The 23,402-nt window shown below is 41.5% G+C and overlaps 2 protein-coding genes across 4 annotated transcripts in view; both read left to right on the plus strand.

Moving 5' to 3' along the window:
* The window catches only part of LOC129861931 (CTD small phosphatase-like protein 2-A), a 17,886-nt gene extending 16,775 nt beyond the window's left edge, over positions 1 to 1,111 (plus strand). For both annotated transcript variants that reach the window (XM_055933138.1, XM_055933137.1), the window contains exon 13: positions 1 to 1,111. This exon is cut by the window's left edge and continues 697 nt beyond it. The gene's annotated coding sequence lies outside the window, so the exon portion shown is untranslated.
* Positions 1,112 to 5,940: 4,829 nt separating this feature from the next.
* Positions 5,941 to 20,588, plus strand: LOC129861932 (eukaryotic translation initiation factor 3 subunit J-A-like). 2 transcript variants are annotated; one of them, XM_055933139.1, is made up of 8 exons: positions 5,941 to 6,025; positions 6,144 to 6,241; positions 15,202 to 15,256; positions 15,361 to 15,455; positions 15,991 to 16,102; positions 17,598 to 17,759; positions 17,898 to 17,971; positions 18,727 to 20,588. In XM_055933139.1, the coding sequence occupies exons 1-8, from the start codon at positions 5,983 to 5,985 to the stop codon at positions 18,859 to 18,861; spliced, it is 774 nt and encodes a 257-aa protein (XP_055789114.1). In that variant the 5' UTR covers positions 5,941 to 5,982; the 3' UTR covers positions 18,862 to 20,588. The 2 variants fall into 2 exon arrangements, with proteins under 2 accessions (XP_055789114.1, XP_055789115.1); XM_055933140.1 differs by lacking the exon at positions 18,727 to 20,588 and adding an exon at positions 18,209 to 18,459.
* Positions 20,589 to 23,402: the final 2,814 nt, after the last annotated feature.

Genomic DNA, 23,402 nt, shown 5'->3' on the forward strand with positions numbered 1-23,402 from the left:
GCGGTATCTGATTGTGTGAGGACCTGACTGCTCAAGACTAATTTTAACAGGGACGGGCAGTCAAACCTGTATAATATACACACACGTAATTACATGTATATATGACATGTATATATCTTTTTTTTTTTTTTTTTTTCATGGTTTTTAACTTTTTTTGTTGTGCTTCTGATTTTCTTTTAGCTGACTGTTTCTTTTACTATTTTAGTAAAAAAAATAAATGTTTTTACCTTTAAAAAAAAAAGAGGCTTTTTTTGTTGTTTTGAAGTTGATGCTACACAGCTGCTGTTGTCTTCCTGCAATTCATGTATCCCAAATGGCACCTTATTCCCTACTGTCCTTTTGAGCAGAGCCCTATGGCCACTGGTCAAAAGTAGTGCACTACTACCCTATGGCCACTGGTCAAAAGTAGTGCACTACAAAGGGAATAGGGTGCTTTATTTTCTAGTCTGCTTTTTAGTCCCATTAACTGCTGTTATGTGGTCTCTGTGACAGGTTTTTAAAAAATATATCTTTGGGAGGAAATGTTTATGAAATCATGATGGGTTTTTTAAGGTTATGTAAATGTATTATAGTGTTTTAACTTGGAAGACCCTTCAACAAGCTGTAAAGATGGCCTGGATATTAATTTAGATCATGTATATTTGAGATTTCACCCCTGAAAGATGTTGAAATGACACTTAGCTGCTCTGTTTCTGGGTGGTGATGGGAAGGGAGGAAGGCTTCAGAGCTCCTGCACTTTTTGTTTAAAACAAAAAACAAAAAAAACTTTAGCATCTATGTAAAATCTTGTCAATTTTGTACACAAGTTATCACCTCAATTGTTAATGGCCGTACAATTTTGAAATTGTAGCACCAGCAAAATGGCCAACATTTTGTTTTAACTTTAAATCTTGTTTTCAATGCTGTTCTTAGTCTTGTGTGTGAACTATCTTTTATGTAGGAGTCACTCAGTCTGGCCCATTTTTAAAGAAATAAATAAAGACTCCGTGTTGTCATTGACCGTCCTGGATGGTCGCTCCTGTTGTACTCAGTGTTACTTCATGGTTTTCTTGATCATAAATACATTTTTATACAATTAATAAAAAATGTGTGATTTGGGATTTTTACTGAACTGCATGAGTTGAGATTAATGCGTGTGTAACGTATATGCCAGGTAGGCATGACAGTATACATTTATTTATCACAATGCTCTTATCCAGAGTGACTAGGTACATTTACATTTCATTTACATTTAAGTCATTTAGCAGACGCTCTTATCCAGAGCGACTTACACACACACCATTTAAATTAAATGAACTTGCCATGTCATCCGGTAATGCTAAAAGCATGCTATCTTACATCTATATTCAATGGTAAAAAATGTACACTTTGAATGTGTTTTTGACACTTTTTGACCATAAAAGAAATGATAAACTACACGAACCAAAAATATAAATGCGACATGCAACAATTTCAAAGATTTTACTGATTGACAGTTAATATAAGGAAATCAGTCAATACATTCATTAGGCCCTAATCTATGGATTTCACATGACTGGGAATACAGATATGGGTCTGTTGGTCACAGATACCATTAATAAAAAGGTAGGGCCTTCAATCAGAAAACCAGTCAGTATCTGGTGTGACCATTTGCCTCATGCAGCGTGGCATCTCCTTCACATAGTGTTGATTGCCGCATGTGGACTGGTGTCCCACTCCTTCAGTGGCTGTGCAAAATTGCTGGATATTGGCGGGAACTGGAACACGCCGTCGATCCAGAGCATCCCAAACATGCTCAAACAGGTGACATGTCTGTTGAGTGCAGGTGTAACGGATGTGAAATGGCTAGCTAGTTAGCGGGTACGCGCTAGTAGCATTTCAATCAGTTACGTCACTTGCTCTGAGACTTAAGTAGTGTTGCCCCTTGCTTTGCAAGGGCCGTGGCCTTTGTGGAGCGATGGGTAACGATGCTTCGTGGGCGACCGTTGTTGATGTGTGCAGAAGGTCCATGGTTCGCGCCCGTGTCGGGGCGAGGGGACGACGTAAAGTTATACTGTTACATTGGTGCCGTGACCCGGATCACTGGTTGCTGCGGAAAAAGGAGGAGGTTGAAAGGGGGGTGAGTGTAACGGATGTGAAATGGCTAGCTAGTTAGCGGGTACGCGCTAGTAGCATTTCAATCAGTTACGTCACTTGCTCTGAGACTTAAGTAGTGTTGCCCCTTGCTTTGCAAGGGCCGTGGCCTTTGTGGAGCGATGGGTAACGATGCTTCGTGGGCGACCGTTGTTGATGTGTGCAGAAGGTCCATGGTTCGCGCCCGTGTCGGGGCGAGGGGACGACGTAAAGTTATACTGTTACATTGGTGCCGTGACCCGGATCACTGGTTGCTGCGGAAAAAGGAGGAGGTTGAAAGGGGGGTGAGTGTAACGGATGTGAAATGGCTAGCTAGTTAGCGGGTACGCGCTAGTAGCATTTCAATCAGTTACGTCACTTGCTCTGAGACTTAAGTAGTGTTGCCCCTTGCTTTGCAAGGGCCGTGGCCTTTGTGGAGCGATGGGTAACGATGCTTCGTGGGCGACCGTTGTTGATGTGTGCAGAAGGTCCATGGTTCGCGCCCGTGTCGGGGCGAGGGGACGACGTAAAGTTATACTGTTACATTGATGCTGTTGACCCGGATCACTGGTTGCTGCGGAAAAGGAGGAGGTTGAAAGGGGGGTGAGTGTAACGGATGTGAAATGGCTAGCTAGTTATCGGTTACGCGCTAGTAGCATTTCAATCAGTTACGTCACTTGCTCTGAGACTTAAGTAGTGTTGCCCCTTGCTTTGCAAGGGCCGTGGCCTTTGTGGAGCGATGGGTAACGATGCTTCGTGGGCGACCGTTGTTGATGTGTGCAGAAGGTCCATGGTTCGCGCCCGTGTCGGGGCGAGGGGACGACGTAAAGTTATACTGTTACACAGGCCATGGAAGAACTGGGACATTTTCAGCTTCCAGGAATTGTGTACTGATCCTTGCGACTTGGGCCCGAACATTATCATACTGAAACACGATGGCGGTGGATGAATCGAACAACAATGGGCCTCAGGAACTCGTCACGTTATCTGTCCGCATTCAAATTGCCATTGATAAAATGCAATTATGTTCGTTGTCATCTGCCCGGTATTTGTATTGCATTTATTATTGTACTGTTCCATAAGTTGTTTTTGAATCTGTTTTTCAAATCTAATTTTACTGCTTGCATCAGTTACTTGATGTGGAATAGAGTTCCATGTAGTCATGGCTCGATGTAGTACTGTGAGCTTCCCAAAGTCTATTCTGTCTTTGCGGACTGTGAAGAGATCTCTAGTGGCATGTCTTGTGGGGTATGCATGGGTGTCCGAGCTGTGCGCCAGCAGTTAAAACAGACAGCTTGGTGCATTCAACATGTCAATACCTCTCATAAATACAAGTAGTGATGAAGTCAATCTCTCCTCCACTTTGAGCCAGGAGAGATTGACATGCATATTATTAACGTTAGCTCTGTGTACATCCAAGGGCCAGCCGTGCTGCCCTGTTCTGAGCCAATTGCAATTTTCCTAAGTCCCTCTTTGTGGCACCTGATCACACGACTGAACAGTAGTTCAGGTGCAACAAAACTAGGGCCTGTAGGTCCTGCCTTGTTGATAGTGTTGTTAAGAAGGCAGAGCAACACTTTATTATGGACAGACTTCTCCCCCATCTTAGCTACTATAGTATCAATATGTTTTGACCATGGCAGTTTATAATCCAGGGTTACTCCAAGAAGTTTAGTCTCCTCAACTTGCTCAATTTTCACATTATTCATTACTAGATTTAGTTGAGGTTTAGTGAAATATTTATCCCAAATACAATGCTTTGAGTTAGACAACAATAATGTTTTCACCTCTTCCACACTTACCGTTCGGAATTCAAAATGTCAATGTTTGTCTTTCATAATTTGGTCAGATATACTTGGATTTGTAGTGTCAACGTTTGTTGTTTGCATGTCATGCCTAAATTTTCTAATCTTGCCAATAAAAAAATCATTAAAGAAGTCGGCCATATCAATGGGTTTTGTGATGACTGAGCCATCTGATTCAATGAATGATGGAGCTGAGTTTGCCTTTTTGCCCAAAATTTAATTTAAGGTGCTCCAAGACTTTTTACTATCATTCTTTATGTCATTTATCTTTGTTTCATAGTGTGGTTTCTTATTTTATAAATTCAGTTTAGTCACCTGAATTCTCAATTGGCAGTTGCTTTTGTAAATCGGTTGTGCAGCCAGACCTATTTGCCATTTATTTTGCCTCATCTCTCTCAACGATATAATTTTTCAATTCCACATCAATCCATGGGGATTTAACAGTGCCTACAGTCATTTTCTTAATGGGAGCATGCTTCTTAGTAACTGGAATAAGCAATTTCATAAATGTGTCAAATGCAGCGTCTGGTTGCTCCTCATTACACACCACAGACCAGCAGATATTCTTTACATCATCAACTTAGGAATCACTACAAAACTTCTTGTATGACCTCTTATACACTATATTAGGCCCAGCCTTTGGAACTTTGGTTTTCCTAGATATGGCTTCTATATTGTGATCACTACATCCGATGGATTTTGATACTGCTTTAAAGCAGTTTTCTGCAGCTTTAGTAAAGATGTGATCAATGCATGTTGACAATTAGATTCCTGTGCTGTTTGTAGCTACCCTGATAGATTGATTGATAACCTGAACCTGGTTGCAGGCACTAGTTACAGTTTGAAGCTTTCTCTTGAGTGGGTAGCCTGATGAAAGCCAGTCAATATTTAAATCACCCAGAAAATATACCTTTCTGTTGATATCACATACATTATCAAGCATTTCACACATGTTATCCAGATACTGACGGTTAGCACTTGGTGGTCTATAGCAGCTTCCCACCAGAATGGGCTTTAGTTGAGGCAGATGAACCTGTAGCCATATTACTTCAACAGTATTTAACATGAAATCCTCTCTAATCTTTACAGAAATATGGTTCTGAATATAAAACAGCCACACCTCCACCACTAGCATTTCTGTCTTTTCTGTAAATGTTATAACCTTGTATTGCTACTGTAACGGATGTGAAATGTCTAGCTAGTTAGCGGGTACGCGCTAGTAGCATTTCAATCAGTTACGTCACTTGCTCTGAGACTTTAAGTAGGGTTGCCCCTTGCTCTGCTAGGGCCGCGGCCTTTGTGGAGCGATGGGTAACGACCGTGCTTCGTGGGCGACCGTTGTTGACGGATGTGAAATGGCTAGCTAGTTAGCGGGTACGCGCTAGTAGCATTTCAATCAGTTACGTCACTTGCTCTGAGACTTTAAGTAGGGTTGCCCCTTGCTCTGCTAGGGCCGCGGCCTTTGTGGAGCGATGGGTAAAGACCGTGCTTCGTGGGCGACCGTTGTTGATGTGTGCAGAGGGTCCCAGGTTAAACTTAAAGTTATACTGTTACACTACCACTGTATCATTAAAGTTATTATCTAAGTGAGTTTCAGAGATTGTCACAATATGTAAATAAACGTGCGCACAAAATTTGAGAGAAATAAGCTTTTGTGCTTAATGGAAGATTTCTGGGATCTTTTATTTCAGCTCATGAAACATGGTACCAACACTTTACATGTTGCGTTTATATTTTTGTTCAGTGTAGATCGGGTACACCAATATAATTGACTGTTGAAGCCGCACCCCACAATAGTCTATTTTACTGACCCAGTCACAAAAATAACTATGACATCACCTTATATTCAGTGAAATTAAGAAAGATATTCATTTTTATTTTTCATAATTTTAGATATTCTATACTTGTGTAACTGACAGTATTTTTTGCCTTGATCTAATTCTATGTTGTCACTAAATTGGGAGCAGCAATGAGTGGACAGACAAGAATAATGGGAATATACACTTGACAGCACAGACCTATATGTACGTCATTTTCTCTCGGAACCAAAGAGCCAGTTACCGATTGTACACACACGGAATTCATTATGATCAGACACACAGGCAAGATGGCGGAGGGAGATTCATGGGGTAAGAATCCACCTGTGTGTGGAATGGCGTATTATTCAAGTTATACCTAATCGTTGACAATTACACGTATCAGAGATGATAGTTTAAGTTTGTAAAATGTATTTATTGTTGGTCTTAGATGCTGACACTTTCGATCCGGACGAGCTGGTTATCGGAACCAAGAAGGCTGTTGTGGCGGACAAATGGGAAGGCGAGGACGAGGATGACAATATCAAGGTAGCCAGCTAACTTAATTAGCTGGCTAACATCACAGTTGACAAGATGACAACCAAAACAACACTAGATAATTTATCGAGAACGTGTATTTTACTCTGAATATGACCTGAACCCTAGTTGATTTCGAGGTCATCTCTTTGCATCCTAGCTAGCTAACGTTAGATCACCCAGAATCCAGATAATGTCAACAGTTTTAGCTAGTTAGCTAAAGTTAGCCGAGTGGTCCACAGTCTAGCGGTGACAAGTCGGGACTTAGGGGGACAGGCTCGATCAAGTGTCCACTGCATTCGACCCGCTAACCAACGGTGATGTTTAGCTAGTTGTCACACAGCGTTAGCTAGCCACCATAGGATGACAGTTGTTAGCTTTTTATCTATATATATCTCATTGGCTGTTAGCTAGCTAGAGATGGGCAACTTTGATGGGGGGGGGGTCAGACCCGGCCCTTTATGCTGCGTTCATGTGATAGTTGGAACTAGGAAACTGACATTCCCAACTTGATAACTGGTTGTAGTTATACACGTGCCACGTTAAACGAATCAGCAAGTTGGACATTTCAAGAGTTTCCCAGCATGTGAAAGCTGCAATAATGCGGGGCCTTGCCACTAATGAGCGTTTTAAAGCGTCAAATTCGGTAGATCTGCTCTTTGGGATGTATTACTTGATATTAGGTGTAGACAACAATTGGGGCATGGCACCCCTATTTTTTTTGTAACATAATCCAATATGACCGTCTATACTCAATCTGATTTTGGAAAGGTGTTAATACCAAATCAAATGTTATTGGTCACATACACACATTTAGCAGATGTAATTGCGACTGTAGTGAAATGCTTGTGTTCCTACCTCCGATAGTGCAGTAGCATCTAACAATACACACAATCTAAAGTAAAATAATGGAATTAAGAGATGTAGAAATATTAGGACGAGCAATGTCGGAGTGGCATTGACTAAAATACAGTAGAATAGAATACAGTATGTAAACATTATTAAAGTGACTAGTGTTCCATTTATTAAAGTGACCAGTAATTATATGTATATAGAGCAGCAGCCTCTAAGGTGCAGGGTTGAGTAACAGGGTGGTAGCCGATAAGTGACCGTGACTAAGTTCAGGGCAGTGTACTGTCCGGCTAGTGGTGACTATTTAACAGTCTGATGGCCTTGAGATAGAAGTTGTTTTTCAGTCTCTCGGTCCCAGCTTTGATGCACCTGTACTGACCTCGCCTTCTGGATGGTAGCGGGGTGAACAGTCCGTAGCTCGGGTGGTTGACGTCCTTGATGATCTCTTTGGCCTTCCTGTGCCATCGGGTGGTGTAGGGTGTCCTGGAGGGCCTGCAGTGTGCCCCCGGTGATGCATTGGGCAGACCGCGCCACCCTCTGGAGAGCCTTGCGATTGCAGGCGGTGCAGTGTACCAACCCGAAGACAGGCTCAAACTGCTTCTCCAATAGAAATCCCTGATCACATTTGTAGGCCATGCTATGGAGCCGTTGGCTAGCTGAACTCAAGCGTAGACCCAATGACATGTTTCTGACGGTCATCTCGCACCGAACTGCACATGTACAGGCCGTCAAATCAAAGGCACTCCTTCGTTTTTATTATTATTATTTTTTTTGTTATATATAGAAGAAAAATGAAAGCGTGTCAGTTTCACAAGGTTGGAGAAATAACAGTTCAGTCACTTGAAGACATTGGCTCAAATCAAGATAATTAACAACTAAAGGAATAATTTATCTTCTCTCATTGACTTCTTCTCATACCCCGGTATGGTGTGTTTGGTCTATTTCACAAGCTTTTCCCGAAGTCTTGTAATGTTGAGTTTCTGGGTTTAGATACCCTGTCATATGACTGTAGATTTTCTTTGTTGTTGCTATACAGTACCAGTCAACAGTTTGGACACACCTACTCCACTTAAGTTTTTTGTACATTTATTTTTACTATTTTCTACATTGTAGAATAATGGTGAAGACATCACAACTATGAAATAACACATATGGAATTATGTAATAACCAAATAAAGTGTTAAACAAATCAACATATATTTTAGATTCTTCAAAGTAGCCACCCTTTGACTCGATGACAGCTTTACACACACTTGTCATTCTCTCAATCTAGCTCCGCCTGGAATGCTTTTCCAACAGTTTTGAAGGAGTTCCCACATGTGCTGAGTACTTGTTGGTGGCTTTTCATTCACTCTGTGGTCCAACTCATCCCATACCATCTTAATTGGGTTGAGGTTGGGTGATTGTGGAGGCCAGGTCATCTGATGCAACACTCCATCACTCTCCTTCTTGGTCAAATAGCCCTTACACAGCCTGGAGGTGTTTCGGGTCATTTTCCTGTTGAAAAACAAATTATAGATCCACTAAGCGCAAACCAGATGGGATGGCGTATCGCTGCAGAATGCTGTGGTAGGCATGCTGATTACGTGTGCCTTCAATTCTAAATAGGCCTTCATTGTAAATAAGAATTAGTTCTTAACTGACTTGCCTATTTGGAAAAATAAAATAAAAAAATCCATGTGAATTCACAATGAATTACAGTACAGTTAGTTTCCTAATATGGACCCAAACCAAAATGAAAGTCTCTTCTAGTGATTTAAAATGAAACTGTTTAATTTGATAAAGACAAAAAAAAAAAAGACTGTGAAAAGACCCCTGGTGGCATGTCTGGTGGGGTAAGTGTGCGTGTCAGAGCTGTGTGTAAGTTGTCTAGACAAACAATTTGGAATTTAACACAATGTTTCTTATAAAAAGAAGTGATGCAGTCAGTCTCTCCTTAACTCTTAGCCAAGTTAGACTGACATGCATATATTAGCCCTCTGGTTACACTGAAGAGCAAGACGTGTCGCTCTGTTCTGGGCCAGCTGCAGCTTAACTAGGTCTTTCCTTGCAGCATTCGACCACACAACTGGATAATAATCAAGATAAGACCAAACTAGAGCCTGCAGGACTTGCTTTTTGGAGTGGGGTGTCAGATCGATAGAAGAGGACTGGCCACCCCTCATAGCCTGGTTCCTCTCTAGGTTTCTTCCTAGGGTTTGGCCTTTCTAGGGAGTTTTTCCTAGCCACCGTGCTTCTACACCTGCATTGCTTGCTGTTTGGGGTTTTAGGCTGGGTTTCTGTACAGCACTTTGAGATATCAGCTGATGTACGAAGGGCTATATAAATACATTTGATTTGATATTTAACTTTCAAAACATGTAAGTACAGCCGGAATGATGCATCTTGCTTTTGGGTGGAGTTTCCTTTAAGAGTTGGAAAAATGGCAGAGATACTTTGAGAAGGAAATGCAAGCTTTGCACAGTGGAATTGAGGTATTATAATGGTAATACAGGTCAGTAGTGGTAGTACAGGTGCAGTAATGGTCGTACAGTTCAGTAATGGTAGTACAGGTCAGTAGTACAGGTCAGTAGTGGTAGTACAGGTCAGTAGTGGTAGTACAGGTCAGTAATGGTAGTACAGGTCAGTAGTACAGGTCAGTAGTGGTAGTACAGGTCAGTAGTACAGGTCAGTAGTGGTAATACAGGTCAGTAGTACAGGTCAGTAGTGGTAGTACAGGTCAGTAGTACAGGTCAGTAATGGTAGTACAGGTCAGTAGTGGTAGTACAGGTCAGTAGTGGTAGTACAGGTCAGTAGTGGTAGTTCAGGTCAGTAGTACAGGTCAGTAGTGGTAATACAGGTCAGTAGTGGTAGTACAGGTCAGTAGTGGTAGTACAGGTCAGTAGTGGTAGTACAGGTCAGTAGTACAGGTCAGTAATGGTAGTACAGGTCAGTAGTGGTAGTACAGGTCAGTAGTACAGGTCAGTAGTGGTAGTACAGGTCAGTAGTACAGGTCAGTAGTACAGGTCAGTAGTACAGGTCAGTAGTGGTAATACAGGTCAGTAGTGGTAGTACAGGTCAGTAGTACAGGTCAGTAGTACAGGTCAGTAGTGGTAGTACAGGTCAGTAGTGGTAGTACAGGTCAGTAGTGGTAGTACAGGTCAGTAGTACAGGTCAGTAATGGTAGTACAGGTCAGTAATGGTAGTACAGGTCAGTAGTGGTAGTACAGGTCAGTAGTGGTAGTACAGGTCAGTAGTACAGGTCAGTAGTGGTAGTACAGGTCAGTAGTACAGGTCAGTAGTGGTAGTACAGGTCAGTAATACAGGTCAGTAGTGGTAATACAGGTCAGTAGTGGTAATACAGGTCAGTAGTGGTAATACAGGTCAGTAGTGGTAGTACAGGTCAGTAGTGGTAGTACAGGTCAGTAGTACAGGTCAGTAGTACAGGTCAGTAGTGGTAATACAGGTCAGTACTGGTAATACAGGTCAGTAGTGGTAATACAGGTCAGTAGTGGTAATACAGGTCAGTAGTGGTAGTACAGGTCAGTAGTACAGGTCAGTAGTGGTAGTACAGGTCAGTAGTGGTAGTACAGGTCAGTAGTACAGGTCAGTAGTGGTAATACAGGTCAGTAGTGGTAATACAGGTCAGTAGTACAGGTCAGTAGTACAGGTCAGTAGTGGTAGTACAGGTCAGTAGTACAGGTCAGTAGTGGTAGTACAGGTCAGTAGTGGTAGTACAGGTCAGTAGTGGTAGTACAGGTCAGTAGTACAGGTCAGTAGTGGTAATACAGGTCAGTAGTGGTAGTACAGGTCAGTAGTGGTAGTACAGGTCAGTAGTGGTAGTACAGGTCAGTAATACAGGTCAGTAGTGGTAATACAGGTCAGTAGTGGTAATACAGGTCAGTAGTACAGGTCAGTAGTGGTAATACAGGTCAGTAGTACAGGTCAGTAGTACAGGTCAGTAGTACAGGTCAGTAGTGGTAGTACAGGTCAGTAGTACAGGTCAGTAGTACAGGTCAGTAGTACAGGTCAGTAGTACAGGTCAGTAGTACAGGTCAGTAGTGGTAATACAGGTCAGTAGTGGTAGAACAGGTCAGTAGTGGTAGTTCAGGTCAGTAATGGTAGTACAGGTCAGTAGTGGTAGTTCAGGTCAGTAATGGTAGTACAGGTCAGTAGTGGTAGTACAGGTCAGTAATACAGGTCAGTAGTGGTAATACAGGTCAGTAGTACAGGTCAGTAGTACAGGTCAGTAGTACAGGTCAGTAGTGGTAGTACAGGTCAGTAGTGGTAGTACAGGTCAGTAGTGGTAATACAGGTCAGTAGTGGTAATACAGGTCAGTAGTGGTAATACAGGTCAGTAGTGGTAATACAGGTCAGTAGTGGTAGTACAGGTCAGTAGTGGTAATACAGGTCAGTAGTACAGGTCAGTAGTACAGGTCAGTAGTGGTAATACAGGTCAGTAGTGGTAATACAGGTCAGTAGTGGTAATACAGGTCAGTAGTGGTAATACAGGTCAGTAGTGGTAGTACAGGTCAGTAGTACAGGTCAGTAGTGGTAGTACAGGTCAGTAGTGGTAGTACAGGTCAGTAGTACAGGTCAGTAGTGGTAATACAGGTCAGTAGTGGTAATACAGGTCAGTAGTACAGGTCAGTAGTACAGGTCAGTAGTGGTAGTACAGGTCAGTAGTACAGGTCAGTAGTGGTAATACAGGTCAGTAGTGGTAATACAGGTCAGTAGTGGTAATACAGGTCAGTAGTGGTAATACAGGTCAGTAGTGGTAGTACAGGTCAGTAGTACAGGTCAGTAGTGGTAGTACAGGTCAGTAGTGGTAGTACAGGTCAGTAGTACAGGTCAGTAGTGGTAATACAGGTCAGTAGTGGTAATACAGGTCAGTAGTACAGGTCAGTAGTACAGGTCAGTAGTGGTAGTACAGGTCAGTAGTACAGGTCAGTAGTGGTAGTACAGGTCAGTAGTGGTAGTACAGGTCAGTAGTACAGGTCAGTAGTGGTAATACAGGTCAGTAGTGGTAATACAGGTCAGTAGTACAGGTCAGTAGTGGTAATACAGGTCAGTAGTACAGGTCAGTAGTACAGGTCAGTAGTGGTAGTACAGGTCAGTAGTACAGGTCAGTAGTACAGGTCAGTAGTACAGGTCAGTAGTACAGGTCAGTAGTGGTAGAACAGGTCAGTAGTGGTAGTTCAGGTCAGTAATGGTAGTACAGGTCAGTAGTGGTAGTACAGGTCAGTAATACAGGTCAGTAGTGGTAATACAGGTCAGTAGTACAGGTCAGTAGTACAGGTCAGTAGTGGTAGTACAGGTCAGTAGTGGTAGTACAGGTCAGTAGTGGTAGTACAGGTCAGTAGTGGTAATACAGGTCAGTAGTGGTAATACAGGTCAGTAGTGGTAATACAGGTCAGTAGTGGTAATACAGGTCAGTAGTGGTAATACAGGTCAGTAGTGGTAATACAGGTCAGTAGTGGTAATACAGGTCAGTAGTGGTAATACAGGTCAGTAGTGGTAGTACAGGTCAGTAGTGGTAGTACAGGTCAGTAGTGGTAGTACAGGTCAGTAGTGGTAATACAGGTCAGTAGTGGTAATACAGGTCAGTAACGGCAGTAGTACAGGTCAGTAGTGGTAGTACAGGTCAGTAGTGGTAATACAGGTCAGTAATACAGGTCAGTAGTGGTAGTACAGGTCAGTAGTGGTAATACAGGTCAGTAGTGGTAATACAGGTCAGTAGTGGTAATACAGGTCAGTAGTACAGGTCAGTAGTGGTAGTACAGGTCAGTAGTACAGGTCAGTAGTGGTAGTACAGGTCAGTAGTACAGGTCAGTAGTGGTAGTACAGGTCAGTAGTGGTAGTACAGGTCAGTAGTGGTAGTACAGGTCAGTAGTGGTAATACAGGTCAGTAGTACAGGTCAGTAGTGGTAGTACAGGTCAGTAGTGGTAGTACAGGTCAGTAGTACAGGTCAGTAATGGTAGTACAGGTCAGTAGTGGTAATACAGGTCAGTAGTACAGGTCAGTAGTGGTAGTACAGGTCAGTAGTGGTAGTACAGGTCAGTAGTAGTAGTACAGGTCAGTAGTGGTAGTACAGGTCAGTAATACAGGTCAGTAGTGGTAGTACAGGTCAGTAGTACAGGTCAGTAGTGGTAGTACAGGTCAGTAGTGGTAGTACAGGTCAGTAGTGGTAGTACAGGTCAGTAGTGGTAGTACAGGTCAGTAGTACAGGTCAGTAGTGGTAGTACAGGTCAGTAGTGGTAGTACAGGTCAGTAGTGGTAGTACAGGTCATTAGTACAGGTCAGTAGTACAGGTCAGTAGTGGTAGTACAGGTCAGTAGTGGTAGTACAGGTCAGTAGTGGTAGTACAGGTCAGTAGTACAGGTCAGTAATGGTAATACAGGTCAGTAGTGGTAGTACAGGTCAGTAGTACAGGTCAGTAGTGGTAATACAGGTCAGTAGTACAGGTCAGTAGTGGTAATACAGGTCAGTAGTACAGGTCAGTAGTGGTAGTACAGGTCAGTAGTACAGGTCAGTAGTGGTAGTACAGGTCAGTAGTGGTAGTACAGGTCAGTAGTGGTAGTACAGGTCAGTAGTACAGGTCAGTAGCACAGGTCAGTAGTGGTAATACAGGTCAGTAGTACAGGTCAGTAGTGGTAATACAGGTCAGTAGTACAGGTCAGTAGTACAGGTCAGTAATACAGGTCAGTAGTGGTAATACAGGTCAGTAGTGGTAATACAGGTCAGTAGTGGTAAAACAGGTCAGTAGTGGTAATACAGGTCAGTAGTGGTAGAACAGGTCAGTAGTACAGGTCAGTAGTGGTAGTACAGGTCAGTAGTACAGGTCAGTAGTGGTAGTACAGGTCAGTAGTGGTAGAACAGGTGCAATGCTTAACCATCTGAACAGGACACACCGTGAGGCCCAAACCATTGTTGGTAGCAGTTGCATTGTGAATTCACATGGAATTTTTAGTTTTTCTTATTCTAAACAGGATTTATTTTTTATGTGGAGTTTAAATGTTTTCCATTTGTCACATCCCTAGTTCACCTACCATTTATAATTCAAACATTGGATATAGACGTCATTGTCCTCCTCGCTGGGATGTTCCATCTTACCAAGGATTATCCAACGATAGATCTGTGGTTTGCTTTAGGAATGGGTAAAACCGACCAGGACATCAACACCATCTGAGAGCTTTGTCAGGCTTCCACAGGTTGATTTCAGGATTGATCAGTCCTTGCATCCATAGCTCTAAACATTTAAGTAATTAATTTCTCCGGCCCGATCCCACTTTTTTACCAAAACAAGGGCGGGGAGGGCGTGTTGTTATTGTTTCCATTGCAGATTGCCGCTTTAAGGAATACATTTTGTATTATTACTTAATTTCATGTTATGAAAATTTTACTTAAGCTATTTTAAAACACGACTGCGGCTTCATTACCATCTACATTGGCAGCCATTTTGAATTCCGCTTCCTAATTTAAGTTTGCAATGAGTACCCCTTCTAAGATGTATTTCATATCATCTGAAGAATGTTTAACAAATTTCATGCTTTTATCTGTTGCATAACATTTCATGGTCAAATACCAGCTATTATGGCAGCCATTTTGATTTTTTTTTTAAATAACTTGCTTCCTGGTTAAGTTTGAAAAAGGTACCCCAACTGGGATGTTTTCATATCGCCTGAGAAATGTTTGTACCAAATTTCATGCTTGTATCCACCGTTTGCTGGATCCACCTTGCAGCAAAGCATTAAAGGCATTGTACTACTAGCCCCATTTAGCTAGCTATTCTATCAACTTAGCTATCATATGGGATGTTTATTAGGCACGTTGACTTTTGTTTACTAGTGATCACATTAGTAAACAAATAACATCGTAAAACAAATAACACCCGGTGATAACATCAGTATTTGTCCCAAATGGGACTTGGAAGGACAGCATTACCAATGGTGGAGCTAGATAATGCCAGCTGTCATATCAGACTGGCCTAGCTAGTGGAATTCAACGATGGACAACGAATGAATACAGTGTGTGATATGGCCCTAGTGGTAACTAGTGAGCTAAAAACACATGAATGGATGCCACATTCTGAAGATTCCATCCATCCTAACCTTATTTTCTCCCGTTTCCTGTTTTGCAGGACAACTGGGATGATGACGAGGAGGAATGTAAAAAAGCAGAAGAGAAAAAAGCAGGTATTTTTTTTTAAACCACATGAATTGAACCAGTGAGATCTGACTATGTTAATTCTAATAGAAGCTCAACAGTTATTTATTTTTCTTCCCATTTGTCTTTGTAGCAGAGACCAAACTTTCTGAGAAGAAGAAATTAGCTGAAAAAATCAAAGAAAAGGAAAGTTTACAAATGAAAAAACAAGAAGAGCTGAGAAAGCGGGTAAGTGTTTTCAAAGTAAGTGTTTTCAAAGTAAGTGTTTTCAAAGTAAGTGTTTTCAAAGTAAGTGTTTTCAAAGTAAGTGTTTTCAAAGTAAGTGTTTTCAAAGTAAGTGTTTGAGGTAGATGTTTTTTAAAGTCGTAAAAAAAATAAAAAATAAATTAAGTAGGTGATTTTTAAAGTTGGTGTTTTTTAAGGTAGGTGTTCGTCACCATAACCAACCCAGCTACTGCAACAGTGACTGCTAGTTTGCTTATTAAAATTCAGCTGAAACTTGACCTTTTTGCTTTCAGACAATTTCCCTGATTATTGGAGTTGTATTTATCAAATTTTAAAGTTTAATTTTTAAATCTCTAGAAGAGACTTTACAGTTTGATTTGGGCCCATATTAGGAAACTAACTACTGTATTTCATCTGGTTTTCCAGACCCAGATTAAGCCTCTAAATCAGCCCTAAAGGGTTTCACACAGTGTCCATGAATAACAAGTCATTGGCTGCTGCATCTGAAAGCGTATTTGTTTGTTTGTTTGTTTGTTAGTTAGAGGAATCACAGGAAACAGAACTCTCACCGGAGGATGAGCTAGCAGAGAAACTCAGAGTGAAGAAGCTACAGGAGGAAGCTGATCTTCTATTGGCTCAGGAGGCTTTCGGTAAGAGACCTGTATTACAGGAGGAGGTGTAAGTCTCTGACTAAGAGCGTCTGCTAAATGACTCAATGTACAGAAAAAGGAACTCTTGCTTATGGTCAGTAAGAAAATAAGTACATAGTTCAATTTGCTTATGCATAGAGCCACAAATAAAGTACCAGTCAAAAGTTTGGAGGGGATTCAAGGTTCAAGGGTTTTTCTTCATTTAAAAAAAATTATATTTTTTACATTGTAGAATACTAGTGAAGACATCAAAACTATGAAATAACACATATGGAATCGTGTAGTAACCAAAAAAGTGTTAAACAAATCAATATATTTTAGATTTTAGATTCTTCAAAGTAGCCACCCTTGCAAAGCTGCCTTGATGACAGCTTTGCACACTCTTGGCATTCTCTCAACCAGCTTCATGAGGTAGTCACGGGAACGTCCTCGGTTGCAACACTCCACTACCGAGTTCCAAACTTCCTCTGGGAGCAACGTCAGCACAAGAACTGTTAGCCCGGGAGCTTCATGAAATGGGTTTCCACGGCCGAGCAGCCGCACACAAGCCTAAGATCACCATGCACAATGCCAAGTGTCAGCTGGAGTGGTGTAAAGCTCGCCACTGTTGAACTCTGGAGAAGTGGAAACGAATTCTCTGAAGTGTTGAATCACACTTCACCATCTGGCAGGCCAACAAAAATAATCTGGGTTACGCGGATGCCAGGAGAACACTACCTGCCCGTCTGCATAGTGCCAACTGTAAAGTTTGGTGGAGGAGTAATAATGGCCTGGGGCTGTTTTTCATGGTTCTGGTCCCTTAGTTCCAGTGAAAGGAAATCAACACTACAGCATACAATGACATTCTAGACGATTCTGTGCTTTCAAATTTGTGGAAACAGTTTGGGGAAAGCCCTTTCCTGTTTCAGCATGACTATCCCCGTGCACAAAGCAAGGTCCATACAGAAATGGTTTGTCGATCAGTGTGGAAGAACTTGACTGCCTGTACAGAGACCTGACCTCAACCCCATCGAACACCTTTGGGATGAATTGGAACGCCGACTGCGAGCCAGGCCTAAATGCCCAACATCAGTGCCTGACCTCACTAATGCTCTTGTGGCTGAATGGAAGCAAGTCCCCCACAGCAATGTTCCAACATCTAGTGGAAAGCCTTCCCAGAAGAGTGGAGGCTGTTATAGCAGCAAAGGGGGGGACCAACTCCATATTAATGCCCATGATTTTGGAATGAGATGTTCAACGAGCAGGTGTCCACATCATTTTGGTCGTGTAGTGTATGTTGAATGATAAATATTTAAGGCTGACAGTCTACACGTATTACAGATAAATAGAAAGCTTTACAGAGAATCTGAGATTTATATTGCAAAATGTCTGGTTTAAGTATCAAGAGTTTTAGACATTGTCAACACCAGTTACCTGTGGAAAGCTTCATATCATGGTGCCTGTGCTGGTTGCTACAATATCATGGTGCTCCAATCATTTTCCCTTCTCAAATCAGGTGTCGTCAACAACGTCAAAGGAATTGATGCTATAAGCCCGTCTTCTAAAGATGAGTTCACAGCGTTTGAAAAGTTGTTAAAAGACAAGATATCACCTTTTGAGAGTTCCATACACTATTCCGGCTTCCTAGAGTCCTTGTTTCGAGACCTCTGTCTCTCACGTAAGTATTGATTTAATAATATACCGTTTGAAAAGTAACCAATGTTATTGGCCATGCATCTCAACGGTCAGCGGGGCCTGTATTATGTCCCTGTATTGTATGAAATAATGTTTTAACTGTGCACCTCTTATGTTACAGTGGAGGTGGAGGACTTGAAAAAAGTCAGCAACTCCCTCACAGTCTTACTAAGTGAGAAACAGAAACAGGAAAAGGTTTGTTTTTTCCTTTTATTTAAATGACCGACAAGTATTGCCATTTATCACCAGTACACATGGTCTACTTAGACTGCTATTCAGTCTTGTCCGGGTCATGTTCATTAGGCATCAAACGGAAGAAAACAGACTGGAACAGTACTACCTGGAGTTGCATGCCCTAATGGAAATTACGCAACAACAAAAAATAATTACTGTCATAAGACAATACTAATCATCCCTCTTTGTTTCCAACAGCAGCTGAATAAAGGACAATACTAATCATCCCTCTTTGTTTCCAACAGCAGCTGAATAAAGGACAATACTAATCATCCCTCTTTGTTTCCAACAGCAGCTGAATAAAGGACAATACTAATCATCCCCTCTTTGTTTCCAACAGCAGCTGAATAAAGGACAATACTAATCATCCCTCTTTGTTTCCAACAGCAGCTGAATAAAGGACAATACTAATCATCCCTCTTTGTTTCCAACAGCAGCTGAATAAAGGACAATACTAATCATCCCTCTTTGTTTCCAACAGCAGCTGAATAAAGGACAATACTAATCATCCCTCTTTGTTTCCAACAGCAGCTGAATAAAGGACAATACTAATCATCCCTCTTTGTTTCCAACAGCAGCTGAATAAAGGACAATACTAATCATCCCTCTTTGTTTCCAACAGCAGCTGAATAAAGTACAATACTAATCATCCCTCTTTGTTTCCAACAGCAGCTGAATAAAGGACAATACTAATCATCCCTCTTTGTTTCCAACAGCAGCTGAATAAAGGAAAGAAGAAAAAGAAAGGCGTGGTTCCTGCCGGAGGGATGAAGTCCAAGATGAAGGATGACCTAGCGGACTACGGCGAGTTCGATGGAGGTTACGTACAAGACTACGAGGACTTCATGTGACGTGACATCAACCGAGTGCTGCGTCTCAAACGACACCCCGTTCCCCCTCCGAACCCTTATATAGGGGATAGGGTGGCATTTAGTAGGCTGTCCCCATTCCCCCTCCGCTCTGCTCCACCCAGCCCCCTCAAAGCATGACCTATGACCTATTCTACTGCCTAGAGCCATCCAATGAAAACCACCCTTATGTCGCCCACCGCCAGCCGCACAGAAACTTGATTCTGAAAGAAGTGTTGAATGGTTTGACGAGAAACGTCTGATTTCAACAGGGTTGTTTCTCGATTAGAAATTCCTTCAACGATTCCTCGAAAACCGACTGACCAATAAGACTGTGTTCTGGATACCAAAATGTTTCACCTCCCATAATGAAATGCAAAAACACAGAAGGCAAACTTTTGTTTTTCTCCCAATCCTAGAATGAATTTAATTTGATATTTTTAAAAGAAATGATCTGTCAACAAAATTTAATTGTTACTGTTTGATGAAGGAAAATACATTTTGTGTTCCATGCAAATCAGATTATTACTATTTTTCTCAAACATAAATTAAATATTTTTTTTACTCAAAGGATGGCTATTGGCATTGGGAAATATAATACTACATTGTTATGTAATGAATATAGTGTCAGTTCGGTGCTCATCGCATATTACACTTGGGAATATATTGATCCTTGACATCATATAGTATATTTCAGGAGAAAATGTCCAAATAAGTCAAGGAGTTTAGTTGAGAAAAGCAACATTGAGATAAACATGTTAGATACATCCAGGACTCGGTTTGCATGGTTACATAGTCTTCAAATATTTTTGGGCGGTGAATTCCTAAATTCCGTGTTTTATAGAATAGTTAAAGATTGATTACTTCTAGTTGGAAGGAGGGTAATATTGCCCTGAACATCCTACATTATTTTAATTTTCTAGGAAAATAATACAAAATGTTATTATAAAGTAATTTAAGGCTAGGAAGTATTGAAGCCACACAAGTCAATGTGTGAACAAAGGCCCATATACTGCTGAAATTAATATGATGTAACCATAGTCTTAACTGTTAGTGTATTTTAATGGAGAAATGATGGCGCTGAAAATAATAATAAAATAAAATAATCTGTTATGTAGCATTTCAACGAATAGCCGTAGGGTACTCCGTGTCAATTAGAAAACACGGCGCTGACCATTTCATCCTGGGCCTGTGTTCACAAAGCGTCTGAGTAGATATTGCTGATCTAGGATCAGGTGCCCTCTTCTTATTCATTATGATCACAAAAGGCTAAACTGATCCTAGAGCCGCACTGCTACGCTGAGAACCCAGTATAATCCCTTCCACTGAGTTGAAGCAACAATCATTCTAGGTCTCCTTGGCATAACTTTGCACGGCTTGTATCAAGTGAGGTGAAAAACAGACCAAATGTATTAGGAAAGAAGGTTGTACTGGGATAATATCACATGTTTTTTTTCACAACACATTTTCAGGATTGGAAATGTAAATAGAAACATATTATTAAAGAATAGTTTTTTTTTAACCTAATTTAATAAAATCATTGTTTAAAATTATTATATATTTTTGGGGGAATGCATTTTAGAATTTGGATCATTTTGGCTTAACAAATATGAAGTATTTTAATGTTATTTATGCGTTGATCTGTTAATTGTGCCCAGAGCATAACGGGAAGAGTGGTGAACGAGTTACCAACTTACCTTACGTCAAAATAAATAACTACCTTCAACAAACAGTCTCTATTGGGGGAATTAATCTCCTTCATCAGACGAGTTGAATCAATGTTTTTTGTCAACGTATTGTGACATGGAATCGATGTGGAAAATACATTGGATTTGAAAAAAAGTCTTAACTTGTTTTGAGGGTGAAATTTCAACCACAATATTACCACCATATTATGTCATCGTGGTAATTCGAACGTAGACAAACCTTGCAATGCAGGTTGTACATGTTCCTTTAAAACAATGTCAGATCATCAACGTTATATCCACTATCAGAAGAAAGAAAATAGGCTTGGCAGCACCTCCTGCTGGAGGGTTGATCTAATTACAGCTCCCCATTGGTCACCCATTCAGAGTTTTAGAAAAACTTAGCCTAGCTTAGCTATGCTATTTGTCACTGACTATTACCAATGTGCTGTCGTGAGAAAGATTGTCAAAAGGTCTCCACTTAAAAACTAAATAGATTTACTGTTGCTATCGAAGTCATTCTGAAGGGTAGATTTAACAGAGCAAATCACCATACTTTATCACTATTTAAGCCTGTAAACTGAGTGTACAAAACATTAGGAACACCTTCCTAATATTGTGTTGCACCGCCTTTTGCCCTCAGAACAGCCTCAATTCGTCAGGGCATGGGACTACAAGGTGTCAAGCGTTCCACAGGGATGCTGGCCCATGTTGACTCCAATACTTCCCACAGTTGAGTCAAGTTGGCTGGATGTCCTTTGGGTGGTGGACCATTCTTGATACACACGGGAAACTGTTGAGCGTGAAAAATCCAGCAGCGTTGCAGTTCTTGACACAAACCGGTGTGCTTGTCACCTACTACCGAACCCTGTTCAAAGGCACTTCAAAATTTTGTCTTGCCCATTCACCCTCTGAATGGCACACATTCACAATCCATGTCTCAGTTGTCTCAAAGCTTAAAAATCCTTCTTTAATCTACTCCTCCCCTTCATCTACACTGATTTAACAGGTGACATCAATAAGGGATTATAGCTTTCACCTGGATTCATCTGGTCAGTCTATGTTATGGAAAAAGCATGTTTTGTACAATCAGTGTATGTATATATCATTTGCAAAGTCATCAACAGCTATTGTTTCAATTCAATCCACGATTCAACAAAAAATAGACAATACATTGGCCTAAGGTTTCAAGCTCTGTTAGATTTCTAATGTATTGATACAGTGGCTTGTGAAAGTATTCACCCCTTGGTATTTTTCCTATTTTGTTGCCTTACAACCTGGAATTAAAATACATTTTTGGGGGGTTGTATCATTTGATGCCTACCACTTCGAAGATGCAAAATATGTTTTATTGTGAAACAAACAAGAAATAAGAAAAAAACATCAAACTTGAGCGTGCATAACTATTCACCCCCCTCCCAAAAAGTCAATACTTTGTAGAGCCACCTTTTGCAGCAATTACAGCTGCAAGTCTCTTGGGGTATGTCTCTCTAAGATTGGCACATCTAGCCACTGGGACTTTTGCCCATTCTTCAAGGCAAAACTGCTTCAGCTCTTTCAAGTTGGATGGGTTCCGCTGGTGTACGGCAATCTTTAAGTCATACCACAGATTCTCAATTGGATTGAGGTCTGGGCTTTGACTAGACCATTCCAAGACATTTAAATGTTTCCCCTTAAACCACTCGAGTGTTGCTTTAGCAGTATGCTTAGGGTCATTGTCCTGCTGGAAGGTGAACCTCCTTCCCAGTCTCAAATCTCTGGAAGACTGAAACAGGCTTCCACCAAGAATTTCCCTGCATTTAGCACCATCCATCATTCCTTCAATTCTGACCAGTTTCCCAGTCCCTGCTGATGAAAAAACATCCCCACAGCATGATGTTGCCACCACCATGCTTCACTGTGGGGATGGTGTTCTCGGGGTGATGAGAGGTGTTGGGTTTGCGCCAGACATAGTGTTTTCCTTGATGGCCAAAAAGCTACATTTTAGTCTCATCTGACCAAAGTACCTTCTTCCATATGTTTGGTGAGTCTCCCACATGCCTTTTGGTGAACACCACATGTGTTTGCTTATTTTTTTCTTTAAGCAATGGCTTTTTTCTGGCCAGTCTTCCGTAAAGCCCAGCAAAGGGGGTGAATATATATGCAAGCACCTCTTTTGCGTTTTATAAAATAAAAAAAATCTGAACCAAGTTATTTTTTTCATTTCACTTCACCAATTTGGACTATTTTGTGTATGTCCATTACATGAAATCCAAATAAAAATCAATTCAAATTACAGGTGTAATGCAATAAAATAGGAAAAACAGCAAGGGGAGTGAATACTTCTGCAAGGCACTGTATTTAGTGATTGGACCTGCTCTGCTGGGCTGCAGCGACCCGCTCCACTGGGCTGCAGTGGAGCGGGTCGAGAGCTTCTAGTTCGTTGCTGTCCAAAATTACTAAGGACTTAAAATGGCGCACAGTCGTGAAGAAGGCGTGACGGTGCCTCTTCCCCCTCAGGAGGTTGAAAAGGTTTGTCATGGGCCCTCCGATCCTCAAAAAGTTCTACAGCTGTACCGTTGAGAGCATCTTGACTGGCTGCATCACTGCTTGGTACGGCAATAGCAATACCCTCAATCGCATGTTGCTACAGAGGGTGATGCGGACAGCCCAGTACATCATTGGGGCAGAGCTTCTATATAAGGTGGTGTAAAAGGAAAACCGTTAAAGACTCCAGCAACCCAAGTTATAGAATGTTCTCTCTGCTTCCGCACGGCAAGCAACAAAAGGCTCCTGAATAGCTACTATCCCCAAGCCATAGAATGTTCTCTCTGCTTCCGCACGGCAAGCACCAACAGGCTCCTGAACAGCTACTATCCC

The sequence above is a fragment of the Salvelinus fontinalis genome, chromosome 9 (genome assembly GCF_029448725.1).
Source record: "Salvelinus fontinalis isolate EN_2023a chromosome 9, ASM2944872v1, whole genome shotgun sequence".
Lineage (NCBI taxonomy): Eukaryota > Metazoa > Chordata > Actinopteri > Salmoniformes > Salmonidae > Salvelinus > Salvelinus fontinalis.